The sequence below is a fragment of the Bufo bufo genome, chromosome 4 (genome assembly GCF_905171765.1).
Source record: "Bufo bufo chromosome 4, aBufBuf1.1, whole genome shotgun sequence".
Lineage (NCBI taxonomy): Eukaryota > Metazoa > Chordata > Amphibia > Anura > Bufonidae > Bufo > Bufo bufo.
The window spans coordinates 603,840,485-603,866,259 of record NC_053392.1 but is presented as its reverse complement, the minus strand read 5'-3'; the positions used below and the strand labels follow the sequence as shown (position 1 = coordinate 603,866,259).

The 25,775-nt window shown below is 45.2% G+C and overlaps 1 protein-coding gene across 1 annotated transcript in view; it reads left to right on the top strand.

Annotated features, from left to right (window-relative positions):
• DNAH14 (dynein axonemal heavy chain 14) overlaps positions 1–25,775 on the top strand; it is a 188,592-nt gene that overhangs the window by 99,768 nt on the left and 63,049 nt on the right. Inside the window, exons 37-51 of the mRNA XM_040430564.1 lie at positions 581–670; positions 1,096–1,209; positions 2,901–3,095; positions 3,215–3,293; positions 5,300–5,511; positions 5,684–5,936; positions 7,346–7,460; positions 7,947–8,176; positions 8,632–8,748; positions 17,659–17,793; positions 20,287–20,419; positions 22,137–22,207; positions 23,726–23,919; positions 24,494–24,622; positions 24,952–25,092. Of these exons, the coding sequence (XP_040286498.1) occupies positions 581–670; positions 1,096–1,209; positions 2,901–3,095; positions 3,215–3,293; positions 5,300–5,511; positions 5,684–5,936; positions 7,346–7,460; positions 7,947–8,176; positions 8,632–8,748; positions 17,659–17,793; positions 20,287–20,419; positions 22,137–22,207; positions 23,726–23,919; positions 24,494–24,622; positions 24,952–25,092 (2,208 nt within the window). The remainder of the gene's footprint in view (positions 1–580; positions 671–1,095; positions 1,210–2,900; positions 3,096–3,214; positions 3,294–5,299; positions 5,512–5,683; positions 5,937–7,345; positions 7,461–7,946; positions 8,177–8,631; positions 8,749–17,658; positions 17,794–20,286; positions 20,420–22,136; positions 22,208–23,725; positions 23,920–24,493; positions 24,623–24,951; positions 25,093–25,775) is intronic.

Sequence of the window (25,775 nt, the reverse complement as noted above, 5' to 3'; positions counted from 1 at the left end):
GTCATTATATAAGGCTACTTGCTACCATGGGCGGCGTTGGCATATGCCATTGCTTGAAGTTGGCCCAGCTACGACACAGTTGTGTCACATTACACTATAGGCTAATGGCTGTGGCACCATCCTTTATGTTTGTGCCACGTTGCCACCAATCCTGCAACTTTGTGCGAGAATCATGATCATATATCAAAGTTCCTCAATGTTCCAACCTCCAGAAGTGACCTTCCCCGAGAAGGATCTTCACAAAGCGAAGCCGTCTCAGCCAAATTCTCCTCTATTTTTAGGCTTTGAATTCTTTCTTGTCTTACATTGTGTCCGGATCCTCCCAAAAAAAGGCCTAATGTTCCCATTCATCTTCTCTCCGCATCTGTTGTTCTTATTTATTCTACCTGTGGGGGACTCGGCGCATTTACAAATCTGATTTTACAGCAATCTCAGCGTTCGTTTGTTTAGGCATTTCTAGTTGTTTTTTTCATCCCTCTAATTGGTTCTCCCCCCCCCCTTCATTAACGCGCTCGGCTGTGCCATTTATTAAAGTCGCTCTCTGCTCCGACTTTACAGTGTTTTCCCATCTCTGTTGTAGAAAGCCGTGTCCGCAGCAGTGAGTGAATTATGTTTGCAACCTTGGGAGAGTCAAATGGAGAAGGTCGTCCAGTTCTATCACCAGATTTTGGTAAGTGCAGAAAAGCTGCCGACGGAGAGGGTCTTACTTAAAGGGATAGAACAAAAAGTTGCTCCAGCGCTGGAAGCCACGGGTGAGTTTGGGTCCCTGACAGCAGCACCACCTGTACTGCCCTGATGTAAGGAACCCCCTCAAACAGCTTCCCAGATCTCAGCTTCCTGAACCCTGTAAAGGCAAGATGGCGGTACGGTTCAGCGCAAGCGAAGAAGAGGATCCAGAGTCAGCGCAGAGACTGGTGACAGACGTATCACATAAGTGCCGCCATCTTGCGCCCTTTAAGTGGAGTTATGTTTTACACTAGTGACACTAGTTATTGGGGGAGGGGTGGCTCGGTGACCACCTCAGAGCTCTCCTCGTGACCTGGTTTGTGGGACTTCTGTTATTAAATAAAGTTGTAATCGTCAAATGAATTCCAGGCTCGGCACGGAGTGATGCTGGTGGGCCCCACCGGAGGAGGGAAGACCACCGTGCGAAGGATTTTGGAAAAAGCCTTGACACATTTCCCTCCCACAGGAAGTGGCTTTTTGCCGGTAAACCTACTTTTTTTATTTTATTTTTTTGCTCAAAAATCATAACTTTTCAGAATTGTCTGAAATATAAAGTTCAGGATAACATGTAGAACATCATGTAGTATCCAGTACGTTACTGCCGTGTCGTCTGGTCACCTCCTCACTGTGTCCCCAGGTCTTAGACATTTATCTGTGAGCTTTACTAACACTTTCTATAGAGCAGGGGCCACAGCGGCCCCCGGTGCTGTGCTGTGTGGTCTGCGGCTATCAGGACTGTGTGGCGGGGGAAAGACGTCTGCATCCTACGATTATAAAGAACTGAGTGCAGAGCACTTCTCTCCTCTGCATTAATTGTCAGTGCAGCTCTCGTGTGGCTGGTCCTGTTATGGGGGAAATGTTATGGGGACACTATATGGGTGGTACTGTTATAGGGACTCTATCTAGCTGGTACTGTTATAGGAACACTATACGGCTGGTACTCTTATGGGGACACTATGGCTTGCACTGTTATGGGCACACTATATTGCTGGTTCTGTTGTGGAGAAACTGTACGGCTGGTACTGAGATGGGGACAATATCTGGCTGGTACTGTTATGGGGACACTATCTGGCTGGTACTGTTGTGGGGGCACTATACGTCTGGTACTAAGATGGGGACACTATCTGGCTGGTACTGAGATAGGAACACTATGGCTGGCATTGTTATAGAGACACTATATGCCTGGTACTGTTATGGAGACACTATGTGACATTTAATAATATGGAGACACTATATGGCTGGTACTGTTATGGGGACACTATGGCTGGTACTGTTATGGGGACACTATGGCTGGTACTGTTGTGGGGACACTATCTGGCTGGTACTGTTATGGGGACACTATCTAGCTGGTACTGTTGTGGGGACACTATATGGCTGGTACTGAGATGGGAACACTATGGCTGGTCCTGGTATGGGAACACTGACATTTAATGATATGGGGACACTATGTGGCTGGTACTGCTGTAGGGACACTGTGTAACATTTTACTGTTATGAGCATAATGTGACTTGTACTATATGGCTGGGACTTTCATGGGGCCACCATGTGGCTAGGACCATTATGGGGGCAATGTATGACCAGTACTGTTATGAGGGCACTATGTAGCTGACATTTTTAAGGGGATGCTGATACTTTTTATGGGGGCACTATGCGCCTGCTACTGCTAAGAGGACACTTTGGACTGGCATTTCTATGGGGACACTCTGTGGGTGGTACTGTTGTGGAGGCACTATTATGGAGGCAGTATGTGGCTGGCAACTTAAAGGGATAATCCAGACAATACTGTAGCTGTACTTAGTGCAGACCAGTATAAATATGTGATTAGTGAGGGCTCTCTCTGGAACCCCCATATGTTGGGAGAATAGGGGTCCCCTGTTCCTCTGTGTGGCACCTAAGAGATGAAGAGGTGGCTTTATATGCATATATTGTGAAGCCCTCTGCTGTTTATTCTGGGAGTCCATAAGGTGCAACCCCGACCTGTCAGACATTTGTGACATATTCTGTCCATATGCTATGGAATATATGGCCTGTGAGAGTGGTACAAGCTTTCAATGTGGCCCCCAGACCAGAAAATGTGGCCCGCCCCTGCTCTGGTTATTATATAGATATTACATAGGTTTAGCCTGTATGATGGAAGAGTGACTTGTATTAATGCAGCATTATTGATTTATAAGACCGTCACAAGAAGAAGGAGGGTGGAGACCTTCCTCATAAACCCCAAGTGTGTAACCCTGGGAGAGCTGTACGGTGAAATCAACCCCAACACCATGGAGTGGTCGGATGGTCTCCTGGCCTCAGCTGTGAGGACCTTCACACAACAGTCAGCCCAGGAGGATGGAACCATGATGTCTGCCACGTCCACTGCACAGGTGCCCGTGGACTTTATCACATAACGTTCCCTGGTTATACATGTACGGCACCGGTATAGGGGCCAAAGACCAGAGTAACCCCTAATGTTATCTGCAAAACCTGTCTCCTGTTATTTCAGAACAAGACTGATGAGGATCCGCAGATGTCGGAGACCGCAAATGAGGAATATTTGGACGGCGGGTCGTCACTGTCTAAAGGTAAATACCCCTGATCTGTATATTCATCGTATATCAGAATCATTATCAGTGATATGGAAGTATTTCTACCAGTACAACATCAGTGATGGCTTCCCTTAGATACAATGTCAGAAAGAACAGGAGCTTCATTAATATGGCACTAATATATCTCAATGTATTCACATTCGACAACTGACATAAATACACTGAAAAAACCCGCCATACAGGCGTAAATGCTCTGCTTCTCATCAGTACATGGCTGCACTACTAGGGGAGCTCACTACTCTACTGCACAAGACTTTATGCAATGATGACACTTTTGAGAATGCAAAATCACTGATATTTCTGTGCAGACACTGAACAAGCAAGGAATGCTGGGAGATTTTAGCTCTGAATACTGCACAGCACAGGCTTGGCAGCTCAGTGCACTCACTACTCTACTGCACAAGACTTTATACAATGATGACACTTTTGAGAATGCAAAATCACTGATATTTCTGTGCAGACACTGAACAAGCAAGGAATGCTGGGAGATTTTAGCTCTGAATACTGCACAGCACAGGCTTGGCAGCACTCACTACTCTACTGCACAAGACTTTATACAATGATGACACTTTTGAGAATGCAAATCACTGATATTTCTGTGCAGACACTGAACAAGCAAGGAATGCTGGGAGATTTTAGCTCTGAATATTGCACAGCACAGGCTTGGGAGCTCAGTGCCCTCACTACTCTACTGCACAAGACTTTATACAATGATGACACTTTGAGAATGTAAATTACCAAATAAATATCTGTGCAGACACAGAACAAGCAAGGGATGCTGGGATATTTTAGCTCTGAATATTGCACAGCACAGGCTTGGCAGCTCAGTGCCCTCACTACTCTACTGCACAAGACTTTATACAATGATGACACTTTTGAGAATGCAAAATCACTGATATTTCTGTGCAGACACTGAACAAGCAAGGAATGCTGGGAGATTTTAGCTCTGAATACTGCACAGCACAGGCTTGGCAGCTCAGTGCACTCACTACTCTACTGCACAAGACTTTATACAATGATGACACTTTTGAGAATGCAAATCACTGATATTTCTGTGCAGACACTGAACAAGCAAGGAATGCTGGGAGATTTTAGCTCTGAATACTGCACAGCACAGGCTTGGCAGCTCAGTGCACTCACTACTCTACTGCACAAGACTTTATACAATGATGACACTTTTGAGAATGCAAAATCACTGATATTTCTGTGCAGACACTGAACAAGCAAGGAATGCTGGGAGATTTTAGCTCTGAATACTGCACAGCACAGGCTTGGCAGCTCAGTGCACTCACTACTCTACTGCACAAGACTTTATACAATGATGACACTTTTGAGAATGCAAAATCACTGATATTTCTGTGCAGACACTGAACAAGCAAGGAATGCTGGGAGATTTTAGCTCTGAATATTGCACAGCAGAGGCTTGGCAGCTCACTGCACTCACTACTCTACTGCACAAGACTTTATACAATGATGACACTTTTGAGAATGCAAAATCACTGATATTTCTGTGCAGACACTGAACAAGCAAGGAATGCTGGGAGATTTTAGCTCTGAATACTGCACAGCACAGGCTTGGCAGCTCAGTGCACTCACTACTCTACTGCACAAGACTTTATACAATGATGACACTTTTGAGAATGCAAAATCACTGATATTTCTGTGCAGACACTGAACAAGCAAGGAATGCTGGGAGATTTTAGCTCTGAATATTGCACAGCAGAGGCTTGGCAGCTCAGTGCAGTCACTACTCTACTGCACAAGACTTTATACAATGATGACACTTTGAGAATGTAAATTACCAAATAAATATCTGTGCAGACACTGAACAAGCAAGGGATGCTGGGATAATTTAGCTCTGAATATTGCACAGCTCAGGACTTTAGAACTGCATTTTGAAGTTTTACAATGAAATTACGCTGATTTATCTATGTCTGCCATTGCTGCCTTTTGGATCTCAAAACCTCCATTGTGCTCTTTAGGTGACCCAGACTGGTACTGGATAATCCTGGACGGTCCGGTGGACACATTATGGGTGGAGAATCTTAACACCGTTCTAGATGACACCAGGACACTTTGTTTGGCCAACAGCGAAAGAATTCGTCTTCCACAAGGGATGAGGATGATTTTCGAAGTGGACAGTCTGGCCCAAGCCAGTCCTGCTACTGTCAGTCGCTGTGCTATGGTCTATATGGTGAGACTACTGGTCCTGTAAAGACACTGTATGTTTGATGGATCGGGTCTGACTATGCAGGAGAACAGAGGACGCTCAGGCGGACCCCTGACCAGTTCGCACTGGTCTTCTCGAAGGGTGGTCTCCTCATGCCTAATAGACGTGCATGGCTAATTCTAATCTCTCTTCATAGGATCCAGTGGATCTAGGATGGAGACCCTTTGTCAAGACTTGGCTCAAGCGAATATCCACCAGGGTCCCGACGAGCGGTGTCCAGTACTTTAGCACGCTGCTCGACAAGAGCGTGGATGAGGGAATCAGATTCATTCGCAAGCTTAAAGGCAACTTACCATTCCCCGTCCAAGACCTGGTGCTGGTGATGAACTTGTGTAAAATCCTGGAGGCTTTTATCGAATTCATGAGCGAAAATGGAGGCTTTGGGCAGAGTAAGGGGCGATTTATTTACTGTGGGTATATAGGCTATTATAAACTGGGTCCTGCTCGGATATTGTGGATCACTAAACCTTAAAGGGGTAATGCCGCAAATCAAACTCGTGTAAAAAGTCCCAAAAAGCTATTGCCCGCTTTTTTAAACTACTTTGCGATATTTTCACTCAAAAAAAATAAATAATCTGTGCTATTGTTGGCGGGCTGCTGGAGAGTGTGCCATGATTCATTTCTCTGCTTTCTGTGTACTACTCTCCCTTGCATCTTCACTCTCCTGCTCCTGCATTCAGTCTCCTTCTCCCTCTGTCAGCTATATATATATATCGTCCCTAGTAAGTTTCCAAGTTATCCTCCTTCCCCTTCTCGTAGCTGTAAATATAAGTTTCCCAGTCAGTCTCCTCCCCCTCTGGCAGCTGTAAATATATTCCCCAGTAAGTTCCCAGTTTGACTCCTTCCTCCTCTGGCAGCTGTAAATACGGTAAGTTTCCCAATCAGTCTTCTACCCCTGTAGCAGCTGTAAATATAGTCCCCAGGAAGTTCCAGGTCAGTCTCCTTCTCCCTCTGTCAGCTATATATATATATATATCGTCCCTAGTAAGTTTCCAAGTTATCCTCCTTCCCCTTCTCGTAGCTGTAAATATAAGTTTCCCAGTCAGTCTCCTCCCCCTCTGGCAGCTGTAAATATATTCCCCAGTAAGTTCCCAGTTTGACTCCTTCCTCCTCTGGCAGCTGTAAATATATTCCCCAGTAAGTTCCCAGTTTGACTCCTTCCTCCTCTGGCAGCTGTAAATACGGTAAGTTTCCCAATCAGTCTTCTACCCCTGTGGCAGCTGTAAATATAGTCCCCAGTCAGCCTTCTTCCTCCTGTTGCAACTGTAAATATAGTCCCCAGGTAGAACCAAGTCAGTCTCCTCCCCCTTTGGCAGCTGTAAATATAGTCCCCAGTAAGTTTACCAGTCTCTGTCCCCCTCTGACTGCTGTAAATATAGTCCCCAGGTAGTTTCCCACTCAGTCTCCTTCTCCCTCTTGCAACTGTAAATGTAGTATTGTTTCCCGTCTCCTTTTCCCACTGAATGAGAAACTTACTGAGGATTATATTGTTGGCTGACAGTCTCCATCCCCGTCTTGCAGCTGTCAATATAGTACCCATTAAGTTTTCAGTCAGTCTCCTTCCCCCTCTGGCAGCCAGCAATATTCCACCCTGTGGGTACTCTTGCAGATAGCGGGATAATAATGGAACCATGGAGTCTGGAGCAGGGAAGCTCACAAGTCAATACTCAGTAGCCGTCCAGATCACCTGCATTATAAGGACAAGCTGTGGCCATGACATCGCCCCCACATGTCATATTGTGGCGCTGCACGTTGTATCTTCTTACATTTATGAGATCTTTCTTGGCTTCCTTCACAGCTCTGGACGACCTGAACGAGAAAGTTCCTCCTGCCTCAGATAATCGCGAGTTCCGATCTGCGTCTGAGTCCAGGAGATCGTACACCCCGAGCCTGACGGAGAGCCTGAGAAGAAGGTCAGCCTGCCGAACCTCCAGCCATCTGGTGACATGAGGAACCTGTGTCCCCCCCCCAGCTGCTGCGAGACTACTGCTCCCAGCCTAGGGCTGTTAGAACATGCTGAGAGTTGTAGTTTCTCAACAGATGAATAGTCACTGGTTGGAGAACACTGATCTCCTGCTACATGAAGGGACCATACTGGACAGATCAAGAAATTAATATGTCCCCAGGTTCCGAATAGAGCCAGGTTTTCCTGTTCCGCTCCATTTTCAAGCTCTCTGCTGGCTGTCAGTGGATGGAAACATTCTCGTTTACATCCAGTTGCAGAAACCTGCACTGATCAACCTCAACTGATACTGGTATGCAGAGTTCTACTCATGTATCTGTGTCAGGATGGGTCTTGTAGACAAGAATGTTCCCATTCACTGACAGCTGGCAGGGATCTTTAAAATGCAGAAGAATCGAAACACAAAGTATTGTTATATAGTGTCATTTCTTTCTAGAGAAGAACAGAAGTGGTTCTTGGAAAAGCACCCAGAAAAGCTGGCCCCTCTGCTGGGGAAGCTGTACATTTTTGCGTTTACCTGGGCGTTCGGAGGCGTCTTAACCCGAGAAGATGAACACGAAGGAGATTCCCTCATTGGGTTGAAGGCCAGAGACGAGGCCTTGGTGAACGTCACCTATGACTTCAACAGCTTCGTCCATGACTTGTTTGAAGGCGAACAAGCCAGCGGTAAGCGACGGCAGTACTACTACCACCATCCTCTGTAAATTGGCAGTCCTGGAGACATTCCTTTGAAGCAATGCAAAAAGCGATCAACTATATCCGTTATTTTATTTTTAAAGGGGTTGTCGAGAATTAGAAACACCTTGGCGATTTCTTCCAGAAACAGCGCCACTCCTGTCCAGTGGCCGCGTGTGGTATTGCAGTTTAGCCCCATTTACTAGTTCACCGCTGCTTCACTTCTAGCCAATCCGTGCCCAAGGAGGCGTATAATGAGACAGAGGAGGATAGTCTACTTAGAAGAGATCCAGATTGGGTTGTGATTTTTTTTTTCCACTTTTTTGTGAATATCTCAGAGACCACAACCCCCATCGTGTCCTGCGCTTGGCTCTGATTATCACCCTCTATGCCGGAGTGGTGCACATTTTCCATCTCTCTGTCTCACGGATTTCTCTTTCTTCCAGGAGTCCAGATTCCTCTCGGAGAGAATTCGGTTTTCAGTTACTTTGTTGATCTCCAGACGGGGAACTTTGTGTCTTGGGATAGTTTAGTTCTATCCACAGAATCTGTGATCCACAAAGGTAAGTGTGATCCTCCTGGCGGTATTATTACCAGGAGGAACGTGAACCCCTTTAAGAGCCGCCCACCGTGTCCTTAGTCTGTGGCAATGTCTCTGGGAACTGCTGCATTAACACTGGTGGCATATTACTAGATGGGTGCGGGTCCCACCTCTCTCCAGAACGGGACCCCCGAAGTGAGAGGAGAGCAGCTGTGCTTGCGCGGGTGCCCTTGATTGATTTCTATGGACCGCCATAGAGATGATTATAGAGCACACTGTTCATGTGCGGCTGCTCTTCCCTCACTTCAGGGGTCCCGTTCTGGAGAGAGGTGGGACCCGCACCCATCTAGTAATAAGCCACCAGTGTCTCAGATGAGACAACCCCTTTAAAGCGCCTGGCCTTGCAGTTTAGCAGGAGCAGGCTCCGTGTATGGCCGCCAGAGACTCTGATTTAAAGGGGTTGGCTACTTTCTGATGAAATCTCGTGAATAATCTAATCCGATGGGTACAGGCATGTGATATAGTAAAAGGGGTCATTGCTTACCCACTGACTGATATCCGTTACCCACTCATCCAACTCATCGGAGAAGACAACCCTTTGCCAATCCGATGAGGTCCAATTCTGATACTGCTGCAAAAATTGGAGCCTTTTCTGCGGATGCGGCTCGGTTAGCAGAGGAGCAGTCAGCGTCCGTCTGCTCCGGGGCCCCATACGCAACTGAACTGTTGTGTTACACACACGTCTGGTGGCCCCCTGGGTCATTTTGGCGGTGAGCTGCTCCACTGTAGTGTCTCCGTCCACCCTCGTAGCCGACGTTCGCCTCTCACATCAATGGCACGCTGTGTTTCCACATCGCTTATTCACAAAGGTGCCATTTGTCCTCTCATGATACACTTTCACCACAGCAGCACAAGAGCAGTTCACACTGCGCAGAAATACCGCCAACCGGGGACCGAAAGCCAGTAACCCATCATAGCAACAAAGGATATGTGTGCAGACAGCCTATCACATACCTTTTATATACCCACCGAGCCAACTGAGAACACCTTATATACCCACCGAGCCAGCTCAGCACACCTTATATACCCACCGAGCCAGCACAGCACACCTTATATACCCACTGAGCCACCTCAGCACACCTTTTATAACCACCGAGCAAGCTCAGCACACTCTATATACCCACGAGCCAGCTCAGCACACCTTATATACCCACTGAGCCACCTCAATACACCTTATATTCCCACCAAGCCAGCTCAGCACACCCTATATACCCACGAGCCAGCTTAGCACACCTTATATACCCACCAAGCCAGCTCAGCACACCTTATATACCCACCAAGCCAGCTCAGCACAACTTATATACCCACGATCCAGCTCAGCACACCTTATATACCCACTGAGCCACCTCAGCACACCTTATATTCCCACCAAGCCACCTCAGCACACCTTATGTACCCACTGAGCCAGCTCAGCACACCTTATGTACCCACTGAGCCAGCTCAGCACACCTTATACACCCACCAAGCCAGCTCAGCACACCTTATATACCCACTGAGCCACCTCAGCACACCTTTTATAACCACCGAGCCAGCTCAGCACACCTTATACACCCACTAAGCCAGCACAGCACACCTTATATAACCACCAAGCCAGCACAGCACACCTTATATACCCACTAAGCCAGCATAGCACACCTTATATAACCACCAAGCCAGCTCAGCACACCTTATATACCCATTGAGCCAGCTCAGCACACAGGACTTCCTTCATGAGCTACATCGACATCGACAGTAGTAAGTGGTCAGAATAATGGGACTCCCTGTGTATAAGTAAATGATGGCGCTCGCTGAGGTGGCGTTTTATATTCACCTTCTACAAAGATAAGGACGGTATTTGCTTTGTTTTTCTTTTCTCCTTTATTGCATTTGCTGATTTTGCTGCTTCTTGGCGTTGCGACCTCTTATCTTATCTGTGGTCACGCTCCTGTGCCTCCTGTAGGAGACTTGTCCCGGTTCTTCACATTATGCCATTAGCATATGAAAGTGATAAGACGGACGGCGGCAGGGGGAATTATTTGTAGCGCTGAATATAATTCCTGTCGTGCCGTAGTCTTAGATGTGGACCTCTTAGTCGGTCATTTTCATATTCATTATACGGCACAATTCACAGATATTACTGGTTTCATTTCCTTTTCTAAGTTTAGTGAATCATTTGGTGATTTACTAGACTTTTTTAGTTTATTCTTCAAATATAATCATATACTAATCCCTTCAGACCTATGAGATGAGAAAGGTCCCTCCAGGCCCCTGATTACTGATGTCGCCTTCATCTGTGGTTCCTGATCCGATAGTCTGTTTTGGCGGAGGAGCAGATTACTGGATCTCACTGCATCCGACATACAGTTGCAAGAAAAAGTATGTGAACCCTTTGGAATGATATGGATTTCTGCACAAATTGGTCATAAAATGTGATCTGATCTTCATCTAAGTCACAACAATAGGCAATCACAGTCTGCTTAAACTAATAACACACCAATAAAAACATGGTAGCATTTAATTCTTTAACACACCATGTAAACATTCACAGTGCAGGTGGAAAAAGTATGTGAACCCCTAGACTAATGACATCTCCAAGAGCTAATTGGAGTGAGGTGTCCGCCAACTGGAGTCCAATCAATGAGATGAGATTGAGGTGTTGGTTACAGTCACCCTGCCCTATAAAAAACACACACCAGTTCTGGGTTTGCTTTTCACAAGAAGCATTGCCTGATGTGAATGATGCCTCGCACAAAAGAGCTCTCAGAAGACCTACGATTAAGAATTGTTGACTTGCATAAAGCTGGAAAGGGTTATAAAAGTATCTCCAAAAGCCTTGCTGTTCATCAGTCCATGGTAAGACAAATTGTCTATAAATGGAGAAAGTTCAGCACTGCTGCTACTCTCCCTAAGAGTGGCCGTCCTGTAAAGATGACTGCAAGAGCACAGTGCAGACTGCTCAATGAGGTGAAGAAGAATCCTAGAGTGTCAGCTAAAGACTTACAAAAGTCTCTGGCATATGCTAACATCCCTGTTAGCGAATCTACGATACGTAAAACACTAAACAAGAATGGATTTCATGGGAGGATTCCACAGAGGAAGCCACTGCTGTCCAAAAAAAACATTGCTGCACATTTACAGTTTGCACAAGAGCACCTGGATGTTCCACAGCAGTACTGGCAAAATATTCTGTGGATGTCACAGTCGTTACCTCTGACTGTGACCTTCCGTCCTTGCTCGTTCGGCGCTCCTCGCTGAAGTTTCGTTCCTGTGTTATTTGTGGTTCTTTATGGGTTAACTCCCCTGTGTGCCTATTTGGAGTTAATCCTCTGTCTGCTCCATGGGTGTGGCCTCTCTGCTGCACCCATGGAACCTGTATATAAGGCTGAGGTTTCCTCAGTTCTGTGTCAGCTCTCCTGGTGTGTGTTGTCTTGTCCTGCTCCTGTTTGTACTCACTCTCCCATGCTGCTGACCCATGGGATCCGTGTCTGTCTGTCTGTCTGTGCTCTGTGGGTTTCCTACTTGTTCATTCCCATCCTCTTTGATGTCCTCTTTCCTATGTTTCTGTTATCTGTTCTGCCAGTTATGTTTGTTATGTTATATGTCTCTGTTCAGCAAGCCCTTGCTGCACCTTTCTTTGCAGCAGAGTGCAATGCGCAAGGCCATGCAGTTTACTACTGGTGGAGCAAGTCCTTCTCTGCTCATTGTCACTCCTGTTTCCTTGCTATGTACTCCTGCTTGTGTTATTAGTTGCCCTGTTTGTATTTGCCTGTCTGTTATGTATGCCTATGTGCCGTCGCTACCTTCTGGTACCTGTTGTCCATTCTTTCTTGCTGTCACTGTCTAGTTCACGCTCTGGAGTGGACCCTGGCAACTTCCTGCTGCAAAGTCTAACCCTACCATCTGGGGCCCTAGTGAATACCAGGAGTTGCTTAGTCACGCCCCTCTGGAGTATTACTAGACAGTGGCGCAGTGGGGGTTTTCTCCCACTGTGCTGACGGTACATAGAGCTCATGTTTTGTCTGTGCTGCCTTCCCTGGTTTTTGTTTGTGCAATAAACTCTGTGTGTCTGTGCCTGATTTCCGTTTGTTTATTGCTTGACGACGCGGTGGTCTCTCCTGGGACCTCCTACTCGTGACAGTGGACAGATGAAACCAAAGTTGAGTTGTTTGGAAGAAACACACAACACTATGTGTGGAGAAAAAGAGGCACAGCACACCAACATCAAAACCTCATCCCAACTGTGAAGTATGGTGGTGGGGGCATCATGGTTTGGGGCTGCTTTGCTGCGTCAGGGCCTAGACGGATTGCTATCATCGAATGAAAAATGAATTCCCATGTTTATCAAGACATTTTGCAGGAGAACTTAAGGCCATCTGTCCACCAGCTGAAGCTCAACAGAAGATGGGTGTTGTAACAGGACAACGACCCAAAGCATAGAAGTAAATCAACAACAGAATGGCTTAAACAGAAGAAAATACGCCTTCTGGAGTGGTCCAGTCAGAGTCCTGACCTCAACCCGACTGAGATGCTGCGGCATGACCTCAAGAAAGCGATTCACACTAGACATCCCAAGAATATTGCTGAACTGAAACAGTTCTGTAAAGAGGAATGGTCAAGAATTACTCCTGACCGTTGTGCACGTCTGATCTGCAACTACAGGAAACGTTTGGTTGAAGTTATTGCTGCCAAAGGAGGTTTAACCAGTTGTTAAATCCAAGGGTTCACATACTTTTTCCACCTGCACTGGGAATGTTTACATGGTGTGTTCAATAAAAACATGGTAACATTTAATTCTTTGTGTGTTATTAGTTTAAGCAGACTGTGATTGTCTATTGTTGTGACTTAGATGAAGATCAGATCACATTTTATGACCAATTTGTGCAGAAATCCAGATCATTCCAAAGGGTTCACATACTTTTTCTTGCAACTGTATAATTGACTATAATGGGATCCGGACAGTTTCCAGCATGAGTTCTGGTTTTCGACTGGACACAAAAGCGCTGCATGCACCGGTTATTGTCCAGCTGAAACCTAGCACTCATGCCGAAAACTGTCCGGATCCCCATTGGGTCCCATTATAGTCAACGGGGTCCAGTGATGTGCGGTAATATCCATCTGCGCCGGATACAGTGAAATACAGTAGTCTTTTCCTCTGCCGAAACAGACTACCAGGTCAGGTAACGCAGACATGAACGTACCCTCAGTATTAGGCCCCATGCACATGACTGTATCCGTTTTCCTGTCTGCAAATTGCGGATCCATTGACTTTAATGGGTCTGCATTTTGCTATAGGACATGTTCTGTCTCTGTGGAACAGACATACAGATGCAGAAAGCACACAGATCATCAAATAAATAGTACCGCTATACTATACACATTAATAATACCATTATACTGAACACATAAATAGTACCGCTATATTGTAAATATATATATATATAACACCAGTCTAGTGAAGCCTTATATAATAACGAAGTACCATACATATAAGTAGCACCGCTCTACACCTAACTAGTACCACTTTATTGTACACATAATAATACCATTATGCTGAACACCTAAATTGTACTGTTATATTGTACATGTATATAACACTACTCTATCATAGCCTTAAATATTACCAACATACCATACATATAAATGGTACCACTATACTGTATACATTAATAGTACCGCTAGATCATACAACTTACTATTACCACTATACTTTACACATTAATAATACCGTACACAGAAATAGTACCACTATAACGTACATGTATATAACACCACTCTATCAGACCCTTAAATCGCAATACAATACTGTACACATTAACAATACCGTACACATAAACATAAGAGAGTCTCAAATACAACACGCCTGCGTTAGGAGTCACTATAGGTATTTTATAGTTTGTTTCTCTTGATTATATAGCGGGGACGTACTCCGCAGGGCTGTACAGACATTACCATCACAATGTGGGAGGAAACCGGAGCACACAGAGGAAACACATACAAACTCCATGCAGATGTTGCCCTAGGTTGGATTCAAACCCAGGACTCCAGCGCCGCAGCAGTGCCAACCACTGAGCTCCCCTGTAACTTTCCACTCTCCAGAAGCCCAGGCTTTCCTTACAGGAAAACTCCCAGTGCCATCAGTTCCCCCAGTGCCATCAGCTCCCCCCAGTGCCATCAGCTCCCCCCAGTGCCATCAGCTCCCCCCAGTGCCATCAGCTCCCCCCAGTGCCATCAGTTCCCCCCCAGTGCCATCAGTTCCCCCCCAGTGCCATCAGTTCCCCCCCAGTGCCATCAGTTCCCCCCCAGTGCCATCAGTTCCCCCCCAGTGCCATCAGCTCCCCCCAGTGCCATCAGTTCCCCCCCAGTGCCATCAGTTCCCCCCCAGTGCCATCAGTTCCCCCCAGTGCCATCAGTTCCCCCCCAGTGCCATCAGTTCCCCCCCAGTGCCATCAGTTCCCCCCCAGTGCCATCAGTTCCCCCCCAGTGCCATCAGTTCCCCCCCAGTGCCATCAGTTCCCCCCCAGTGCCATCAGCTCCCCCCCAGTGCCATCAGCTCCCCCGCACCACTGAAATCAAATACTTATAACATTTGTCTTCTTCACATGATGCACTGGGACCTGAGGTCGGTGCACACTTATGTGCACTACATCCTGACGATGTGTGTACGCCAGCATCCAGCGCTTCACTCACGAGACAAAAATTTGCATCAAGGATTTTTTTGTGTCAAGTCACTCGATTGATTCGAGTAATCGTTTCAGCTCTAGTTTGTATAGAAATCTTAAGTTCTCTTGCAGAAGAGCGTGTCCTGTGCAGAAATGGCGCTCCATGTATGAGCGTGATTCCCTGTTATGGACACTGCTTGTTTAGCAGGAGCGCACAGCATTATACTCATTTCTAATGCTGTGCGTCTCTGCTGGACCTTACTTCTACAGAGTATACATAATGCATTCACACCACCGGATATATTTTGCTGTCTGCAAAACGCAGGTCCGCAAAAAATAAGGATAACATCTGTGTTGCATTCAGGGTTTTTTCGGACCCATTGTATCAATGCTATAGGACATGTTCTATCTATTTTTGTGGGTGCTGTGGAACGGACATACGGATGTGGACAGCACACGGTGTGCTGTCTGCATTTTTTGAGGCCCCATTAAAATGTGAATCGGATGCGGAACAAAAATACGGCCGCGTGAATAAGGCCACAAGGTCATGCAGAGACATACAGCATTATAAATCAGTATAATATCGTGCAATCCTATGAAACGAGCATAGTCCATAACAGGGAAGCACGCTCACACCTGGGGTGTGATTGCCGCATACGTCAGTCCCAAGTATCGCAGTGTGGAGGGCTGCTATAGGAACAAATGGGGTCAAAGGGCAACTCACATATTTGCTGTGACCCCATTCCTTGGGCAGGCCTGCTACACTGCGATACTTGGGCGTGACAGCATTTGTAGAAGGGTTCGTTCTAGGGCCCCTGGACTCATAGCGGGCCCCCACCTCTGGCCAGTCGGTGAGGTGGTGCATGGTGCTTCCGCTTTGGAGGGTGGAGTAAGGATAGAGCTGTGGAGTAATCTGACATATACATCTGCTCAGGACTGCGACGTCTTGCTCTCTGCGCCCCATAGCTGTAGGGGGTTCTCCGGGATTACACGCCACAGATACTCATCAGACGTGACGTCCCGCTGCACTTCGCCAGTGTTTATCTTTAGCTGGGTTTATTTTCATCTTTTATATTTCTGTCCTTACCGTATTGTGCTGACATGGTTACTGTGCAGTTTCTGGATATGGTGTTTAATGGTAAAGTGTGCATCATTTATCACATGAGAGGTCAGCAGGACACACTCTCCTTAAAGGGGTTTCCCTAGACTGTGACATAGATGGTGACTCCCCTCTTGCCCCCACCGATCAGCCTCCGGAGACGGCACTGGAACAGTACAGCTCCATCCACTGGGTGGTGGCCGTGACTGGTACTGCGGCGCTGCTCCCTTTTAAGTGAATTGGAACAGCTCTGCAGTACCATTCATGACCAAGGATAGGTCATCAATATTACAGCATTGGGAAAAAACTTTCAAAATTTAAATTGTGCATGTATTTGAAGGGGTTAACCCCTTTCCATCTGCTCTATTTGTGAATATGGACGTCCTTCGTCAGGACCTCAATAAGACAGTCCCTGTCGGACCAGACTCTTAGTGCGTTACAGTAAACAAAGGGTCGCGATGGAATAGATCACCTGTAGAGGGCGCTGCAGAGGAACTGTACGGGCAGACATGGTGACCTCGTGATGAGAAGCTAAAACTCCTTACCGCCTTTCCAACAGTTACCCCCTTTAACCCTGCATTATGGCAGGGTGGCATTACTGCATTTCACAGGAAGGGGGCACTCTCTGCCCGATTATCATCCATGCCAATAGTGATCGCCATGGCTCCTCCTCTACAGGTGACCAGGGCATCTCGAGCTGGACAGACGGCTTCTTGGGAAGGTGGCATCTTACTGCATACTTCGGTATGATGCTTTTCACTGAGGTGGAGCTGAGGAGCTTGTGTTGCTGTTTGCATGATTTTATGCAATGGGTTTGGCTGAATTGGGTGAAATCACCAAATGAAAGGGTTCACATACTTTTGCAAAGGTTCAAATAACATAAAGGCAGCTTGTGTGGTTGCTATGGTGTCTCTGGAAAGGGGGGCACAACCAAGAATGAATGCATCCTTTACGTTAATGAGGCCCATACAGTGTAGGATCCTGTAAGCAGATGGGGCAAACAAACACTGACTCCAGGTTGTCAGGGTGTCACCCATTTTAATCCTATCTGTACCCCACTAACTTGCTCATACAGTGCATTTTATTACTCTAGGCTATATAGAATTATTAATATATATTTTTTGGATCCACTTAGAATCGTTGTTATTCTCAGAACCCTTAAAGGACACAGGGGGCGCTCTTCAGGGCTTTATCTCCACAGTGGACAGTGTACGATATTCCTTCCTGACCAGCCTCCTGCTTCTGCATAAGCAGCCTGTTCTCCTCACCGGTGAGTAGAAGAAAATGGAGAGTTTTTATGAAACTGCCAGGGTAACACTGAACAATGACCTTTTCATAATTTTAAAACATCTCTTTACAGCGGTCAGAATTCTGTTTTTCTGATAATGATCTCCAAATGCACTACATAGCCACGACGCTAAATAGTAATTCTGTCTTTCTGAAGCCACTAGCGAGAGCTCAAGAGCTTACTTATAGATATATAAAGCCACCACTAGAGGGAGCTCAGAAGAGTACTGCATATAGATATATACAGCCACCACTAGAGGGAGCTCAGAAGAGTACTGCATATAGATATATACAGCCACCACTAGAGGGAGCTCAGAAGAGTACTGCATATAGATATATACAGCCAACACTAGAGGGAGCTCAGGAGATTACTGCATACAGATATATACAGCCACCACTAGGGGGAGCTCAGGAGATTACTGCATACAGATATATACAGCCACCACTAGAGGGAGCTCAGAAGAGTACTGCATATAGATATATACAACCACCACTAGAGGGAGCTCAGGAGATTACTGCATACAGATATATACAGCCACCACTAGAGGGAGCTCAGAAGAGTACTGCATACAGATATAGACAGCCACCACTAGGAGGAGCTCAGGAGATTACTGCATATTGATATATACAGCCACCACTAGAGCGAGCTCAGGAGAGTACTGTATACAGATATATATATATATATATATATATATATATATATATATATATATAGCCACCACTAGAGAGAGCTCAGGAGATTACTGTATACAGATATATACAGCCATCACTAGAGGGAGCTCAGGAGATTACTGCATACAGATATATACAGCCACCACTAGAGGGAGCTCAGGAGATTACTGCATACAGATATATACAGCCACCACTAGAGGGAGCTCAGAAGAGTACTGCATACAGATATAGACAGCCACCACTAGGAGGAGCTCAGGAGATTACTGCATATTGATATATACAGCCACCACTAGAGCGAGCTCAGGAGAGTACTGTATACAGATATATATATATATATATATATATATATATATATATATATATATATATATAGCCACCACTAGAGAGAGCTCAGGAGATTACTGTATACAGATATATACAGCCATCACTAGAGGGAGCTCAGGAGATTACTGCATACAGATATATACAGCCACCACTAGAGGGAGCTCAGGAGATTACTGTATACAGATATATACAGCCACCACTAGAGCGAGCTCAGGAGCTTACTGCATACAGATATATATATATATATATATATATATATATATAGCCACCACTAGAGAGAGCTCAGGAGATTACTGTATACAGATATATACAGCCATCACTAGAGGGAGCTCAGGAGATTACTGCATACAGATATATACAGCCACCACTAGAGGGAGCTCAGGAGATTACTGTATACAGATATATACAGCCACCACTAGAGGGAGCTCAGGAGATTACTGCATACAGATATATACAGCCATCACTAGAGGGAGCTCAGGAGATTACTGCATACAGATATATACAGTCACCACTAGAGGGAGCTCAGGAGATTACTGCATACAGATATATACAGCCACCACTAGAGGGAGCTCAGGAGATTACTGCATACATATATATATATACAGCCACCACTAGAGGGAGCTCAGGAGTATACTTCATACAGATATACAATCCAAAATAGAGACTCAGCCCTTAATAATAAAATTGAGAAATATCTTATATTATGTAACTACCATGTATTGCTCAATAAGCACATGCCTGTGGCAAAAAAAAAACAGCAATATAAATTAGTATAAAAGACTTCAAGACCGCATGAAGTCAATAGTACATTTTATTTGCAAAATCCATAAGAAAAAAATCCATATATTAAAAACAAGTGCAGGGAAATGGCGGCATCAACTGGAAGAGGGCACAATGGTAACAATTCATACTAATCCAACAAAATGAAATCCAAGTTCAAGTGCAAGTGCAGAAAATGATAATACAAAATGTAAAGAACAGAATCAATTACCCATAGTGTGCCTCCTCTGGGATGGTGCCAACCATACAGATATACAGTATACAGCCACCACTAGAGGGAGCTCAGGAGATTACTACATACAGATATATACAGCCACCACTAGAGGGAGCTGAGGAGCTTGCTGCATACAGATATATACAGCCACCACTAGAGGGAGCTCAGGAGATTACTGCATACAGATATATACAGTCACCACTAGAGGGAGCTCAGGAGATTACTGCATACAGATATATACAGCGACCACTAGAGGGAGCTGAGGAGCTTGCTGCATACAGATATATGTAACCACCACTAGTGGGCGCTCAGGAGGTGACTGTATACTTTGTTATCATTGAGTTCAGTGTCTATGCTGTATGCATTAGACTCTTATGTCCCCTATAGTAGACTTGCTCCCTGTCTTTCCTCATCCTGACTGGTAAATCTGTCTCCATGTACCCGTAATCCTGTCTTTCCTATATGATCTCTTTATTTTATATGTAGGTGACTCTGGAGTTGGGAAATCAACTTTAGTGCAGAATATGCTTCAAAAGCTGCAAAAACCTGGTGGACTTTCTGTAAAGGCTGGGACTGTCCTAGGAGATATCTTTCTATTTAACGAGTCAAGAAAAATTAGGTACATGTGTAGTCCTTGTATTTCAGAATGTTTCATCTAATAATGATATTCTAACACATTTGTTTTAAGAACTAACTGCACTTTAAAGAGTGTGTACACTTTTGCAACTATTGGGGTCATTTATCAAACTGGTATATAGTAGAATTGGTTTAGTTGCCCACAGCAACCAGTCAGGTTCCACCTTTTATTTTCCAAAGGAGCTGTCAAAAATGAAAGGTGTATTCTGATTGGTTGCTATGGGAAACTAAGCCAGTTCTACTTTACACCAGTTTGATAAATGACCCCATATGTTCTTTTCTTTGATTTAATACATCCAAACTGTGTATACAGCTCCTTTGCCAACCTATGTACCTCCATAGCTACAGAATATGAACAAATACTGTATGTGGTTTGATCCGGAAGCTGTGTGTTATCCCCTTGCTCAGTCTTGTAGAGTCATCTCTAATCAGAGCAAGTTGTGTAATTCATAAACAGCTCTGAGCTGCAATTTGTCTTAAAAATCCGAGCTTGTACAATCATGTCAGGTGAGAGAAGGGGAGGAATCACAGACACAAGAGCAATGACAGAAGTGAGGAGGAGCAAGAGCGCAATTAATCAGGGAACACCCACTGAGCTCTGAATCTGCAGCTCCACAAGCAGGAAACACCCACTGAGCTCTGAACCCACACTTTTACAAGCAGGGAACACCAACTGAGCTCTGAATCTGCAGATCTACAAGCAGGGAGCACCTACTGAAACCTGAACCCACAACTTCACACGCAGGCAACCCAATTAACTGTGAAACTGCAGCTTCACAAGCAAGGAACACTTACTAAAACTCTGAATCCGCAGCGCCATAAGCATGGAGCACCCACTGAGCACCAAACATGCAGCTCCACAAGCAAGGAACATCCCACTGAGCTCTGAACCTACAACTCTATATGTAAGGAACGTCCACTGAACTCTGAACCTGCAGATCCACAAGCAGAGAGCACCCACTGAACTCTGAACCCACAGCTTCATAAGCTGGAAACACCCAATAAGCTCTGAACCCGCTGAACCACAAGTAGGGCACACCTACCAAGCTCTTACCTGCAGCTCCACAAGCAGGGAACACCCACTGGACTGTGAACCTGCAGATTCACAAGCAGGGAACACATACTGAGCTCTGAACCTGCAGCTTCACAAGCAGGGAATACCTACTGCGCCGTGAACCTGCAGCCTCAGAAGCTCTGAACCCGCAACTCTGAACCCGCAGTTCTACAAGCAGGGAACACCCATTAAGCTCTGAATCTGCAGATCCCCAAGCAGAGTACACCCACTGAACTATGAACCTGCAGATTCATAAGCAAGGAACATCCACTGTGCTCTGAACCCCTACCTCCACAAGCAGGGAACACACACTGAGCACTGAACCCGCAGCTCCATAAGCATTGAACACCCACTGAGCACTGAACCTCTAGCTCCACAAGCAGGGAACACCCACTGAGCTCTGAACCCGCAGCTCCACAAGTTCAAATAAGACTGAATGAAGGATCTATTACAAACTTCTGTGCATTACTGCTTTCATGCTCTGCGTATTAGATTTCTGTGATATATCAGTATATAGCATTTACCTCCATCCCTCATAGTCCTAAAAACCGCTCACCGACATACACAATTTCATCTGAATATGATATTTTCTGCATCAGAAGAAAAGCACCAGATGACAATAAATATTAACAGATTATGTGATCAGTCTTTTACAGAATATTTCAACACTGACCTCCGTGTCCAGAGATGATGAAGATTTAGCATTATCTGTGGATGGTAAGATTGTATTATGGGCTATGAAATCTATCTGTCCGTCCATCCATCTGTCTCTATCTATCCTTCATATGTATCTTATTACTGTACATGTGTATTTTGCATAAAAGCATCACTCACTGGAATTATCTATCTATCCATCCCCCTATCTATCTATCTATCTATCTATCTATCTATCTATCTATCTATCTATCTATCTATCTATCTCCTATCTATCTATCTATCTATCTATCTATCTATCTATCTATCTATCCATCCCCATGTCTATCTATCTATCTCATATATATCTATCTCATATCTATCTATCTATCTATCTATCTATCTATCTATCTATCTATCTATCTATCTATCTATCTATCTATCTATCTATATCTCATATCTATCTATCTATCTACAAGGCAAAAAAATGAAGGCAGCACTCCAAATAGTGAAGAAAGTGGAAGGTTTATTCACCCAACCAGCAACGTTTCAGCTCTCTCTATGGAGCCTTTGTCCAGCCATCTATCTATCTATCTATCTATCTATCTATCTATCTATCTATCTATCTATCTATCTATCTATCTATCTATCTATCTATCTATATCATATCTATCTATCTATCTATCTATCTCTATCTATATCATATCTATCTATCTATCTATCTATCTATCTATCTATCTATCTATCTATCCATCTATCTAAAGTAAAAGAAGGCAGCACTCCAACAGTTCAGTGAAAAACAATGGATGGTTTATTAACCCAACTAGCAGCAACGTTTGAGCTCTACTCAATGGAGCCTTTGTCCAGCTGTGTATTGAGTAGAGCTGAAACGTTGCTGCTAGTTGGGTTAATAAACCATCCATTGTTTTTCACTGAACTGTTGGAGTGCTGCCTTCTTTTACTTAATATATTCAAGTGGACCCTGGTCGCCGGTCTTTTGGAGGGATTGCACCCGTTGATTTGTGGGCTGATCTTTACTTTTTTTTTTAATCTATCTATTGTGGGGTTTCGCTCTGATAGACAGGATTAGCGGACGCAGTATAGAGGCCACAACAAGTTCTTTGGATCAAACAGTTCAGTGTTTTATTCACACTTTAGGCAAGTGACAAAACAAGCAGTCATAAACAAGCAAAGAGTCACCTTGCGGTGTTGGTGGTAATTCACACCATGCGGCAATTCTGCCTCAGAATCCTTAACCATAGCAGCACCAACCTGTTTTCACGCCAAACAGGTATCAAGCCTTCATCCAGACACCAGGCTCCCAGATCCCAACACAGAGACCTCGCTTCTGAGCCCAGCTGCCTATTTAAGGACAGCCAGGTGCTGCCAAAACCCGGATCAGCACTTAAAATCCGGTATTTGACCTTACCTGGCTGCAAATCAGCCCAGCAGCACATGCTGGGAGGAAAATACCTGTTTTCCCAGACCAAACCTCTCACTGTGTCACTTTATCTATCTACCTATGTTTTATATATCTATCTATCTCGTATCTATTTCTAGCTCTTGTATCCTCTTACTACAGTAGATGTGTATTTTCCATAGACACATCACTCACTGGAATGATCAAAGATGGACCCACGTCTGAGGGTGAACCCGGCTCTCAGAGAATGAAACAACTCTTAGTGTCCACGGTGCAGCTGGGGCCCCACACCAGCGCAGCCAGAATCCAGGGCCAAATCCTTAGCAAGCTGGTGAAGAAGGGCCGGGACACCCTGGGGGCATCGAGGTCTAAGCAAGTAAGAACCATCCCTTCACCATAATTGGGGGTTATGACAACTAGTGCAGTGGTGAGGTGAGTCCCGGCATCCTTATGCTGCACTCTTTGCACTGGTTCTTACACATTTCAGCTGCTGCTGTGCCTGCTGTTTTACTAATATGCAGCCAATTTTAGCTTTTTTATGCAAATTAATAGAGACGGGGTCCCCACAGGGGTGAACAATGACTACAAGGGGGGTTTCTCGCTCTGGAGGACCTGGCTTGTCCATTGATTTCAATGAGAGGTTGTGTAATGCCTAATTTCCCCTCTGGGAGTGCTGTTAGGGAATTGGACACTTCCTGCCAAGTTTCCTCCCAGATTACATCTGATCGCTGGCGATCCCAGCAGAGAGAGACCCTGCGATGAGCTTAATTTCTGGAGACCCTTCTAACAAGGAGGAAAGTACCAAAGCAGCCGCCCCTTCTCACTTTTGAACTTGTGCCTACTGCCCTCTATGCGCCAATTTTTATGTTTGACCCTTTTTGCATCGTTGTGCGTTAAATCCATGTGTATAATCGTTTTCTCTTCTTTTTTGCACACATTATTACTCTCAGGTGGCCATATTTATTGATGATCTAAATATGCCAAACCCAGAAGAATATGGCTCTCAACCTCCACTCGAGATGATGCGCCAGTTTCTAGAACTTGGTGGCTTCTATGACACCAAGTCCCTTACATGGAAGGTAAGTCGATCCCCCTTGGCTCTCCTGGTTGTTACTGGACGATGCCATTTTGCAGCTTGTAGTGGGTGTGGCTGGAATTTGATTGACAGATCTGCTATCAGATGATTGGGAGATCAATGGAAACTTGCCATAGGCTCACTATAATATAATCTTCCGCCACACTCATATGGCATGTAGCAATCCACAGCCTGCCCCTCAATCCTAGCGATATGCCATCCTCATTTTATTAGATGGAAATATTCCTTTAACCCTTTCACCACCGCTTATGGTTATGTCCTACATCCCATGTCTGCCAGGAGCCTATCCCTTGTCTCTCTTGTCTCCCGTAGGATATCCAGGACACCACTGTGATAGCTGCATGTGCCCCCCCTGGTGGAGGGCGCAGTGACCTCAGCCCCCGACTCTTGAAATACTTCTGCATGCTGACCCTGCCGCACCCCTCCGTACAGGCTCTACAGCATATATTCCAGGTAATGGGGATGTATGAGGTGAGAAAACATGGCTGCTTCCTTCCAGACCAGCACCAGACCTGTCCATGGGCAATGGCTGGTATACAAGTGAATGGGGCTGAGCTGCAATACCATAGACAGCCCGCGGTCAAGGGTGGCGCTGTTTCTAGAAGAATTTAGTCATAGAACTACATTTTTGGGGGGGAAAATCATAACATATCAGACTCCAGTGCACCAGTAGAAAATGGAGCAAATCAATGAATTAGGTGCAACCATTGCGAGTCGTTCAGCCATGCCAATTTTATATTTCTTTAAAATCCGGTGCAACACAAGAATTAAAATGTTGCATGTCATAAATGCAGAGCACATTATTTGCAATGATTTTTTTCATGTACATTACACACTATTTTTTGGGCACATTTATGGTATTTTGATAAATCTGCACTGCCAATATCAGGACTCTCAGGCTTAGTTTTCTATGGTTCTTTTTGCTGAACACTGCCGCCCTCTAGTGGTCAATGTTAGAAACAACATAAAAAAAAAAGTGTATTCCGTAAAATTGGGGGACGTAAGTTTTCAAGGTGCACCTAAAACTGAGAAAGTTAAGGGCAAGTCTAATGGGTCCGGGGCAGAGAGTTCTATAGAACGGCTGCAGAACAAGAGAGGATGTAACAAGGGAGGATGAGAGTTGTAGCTCATTGGCT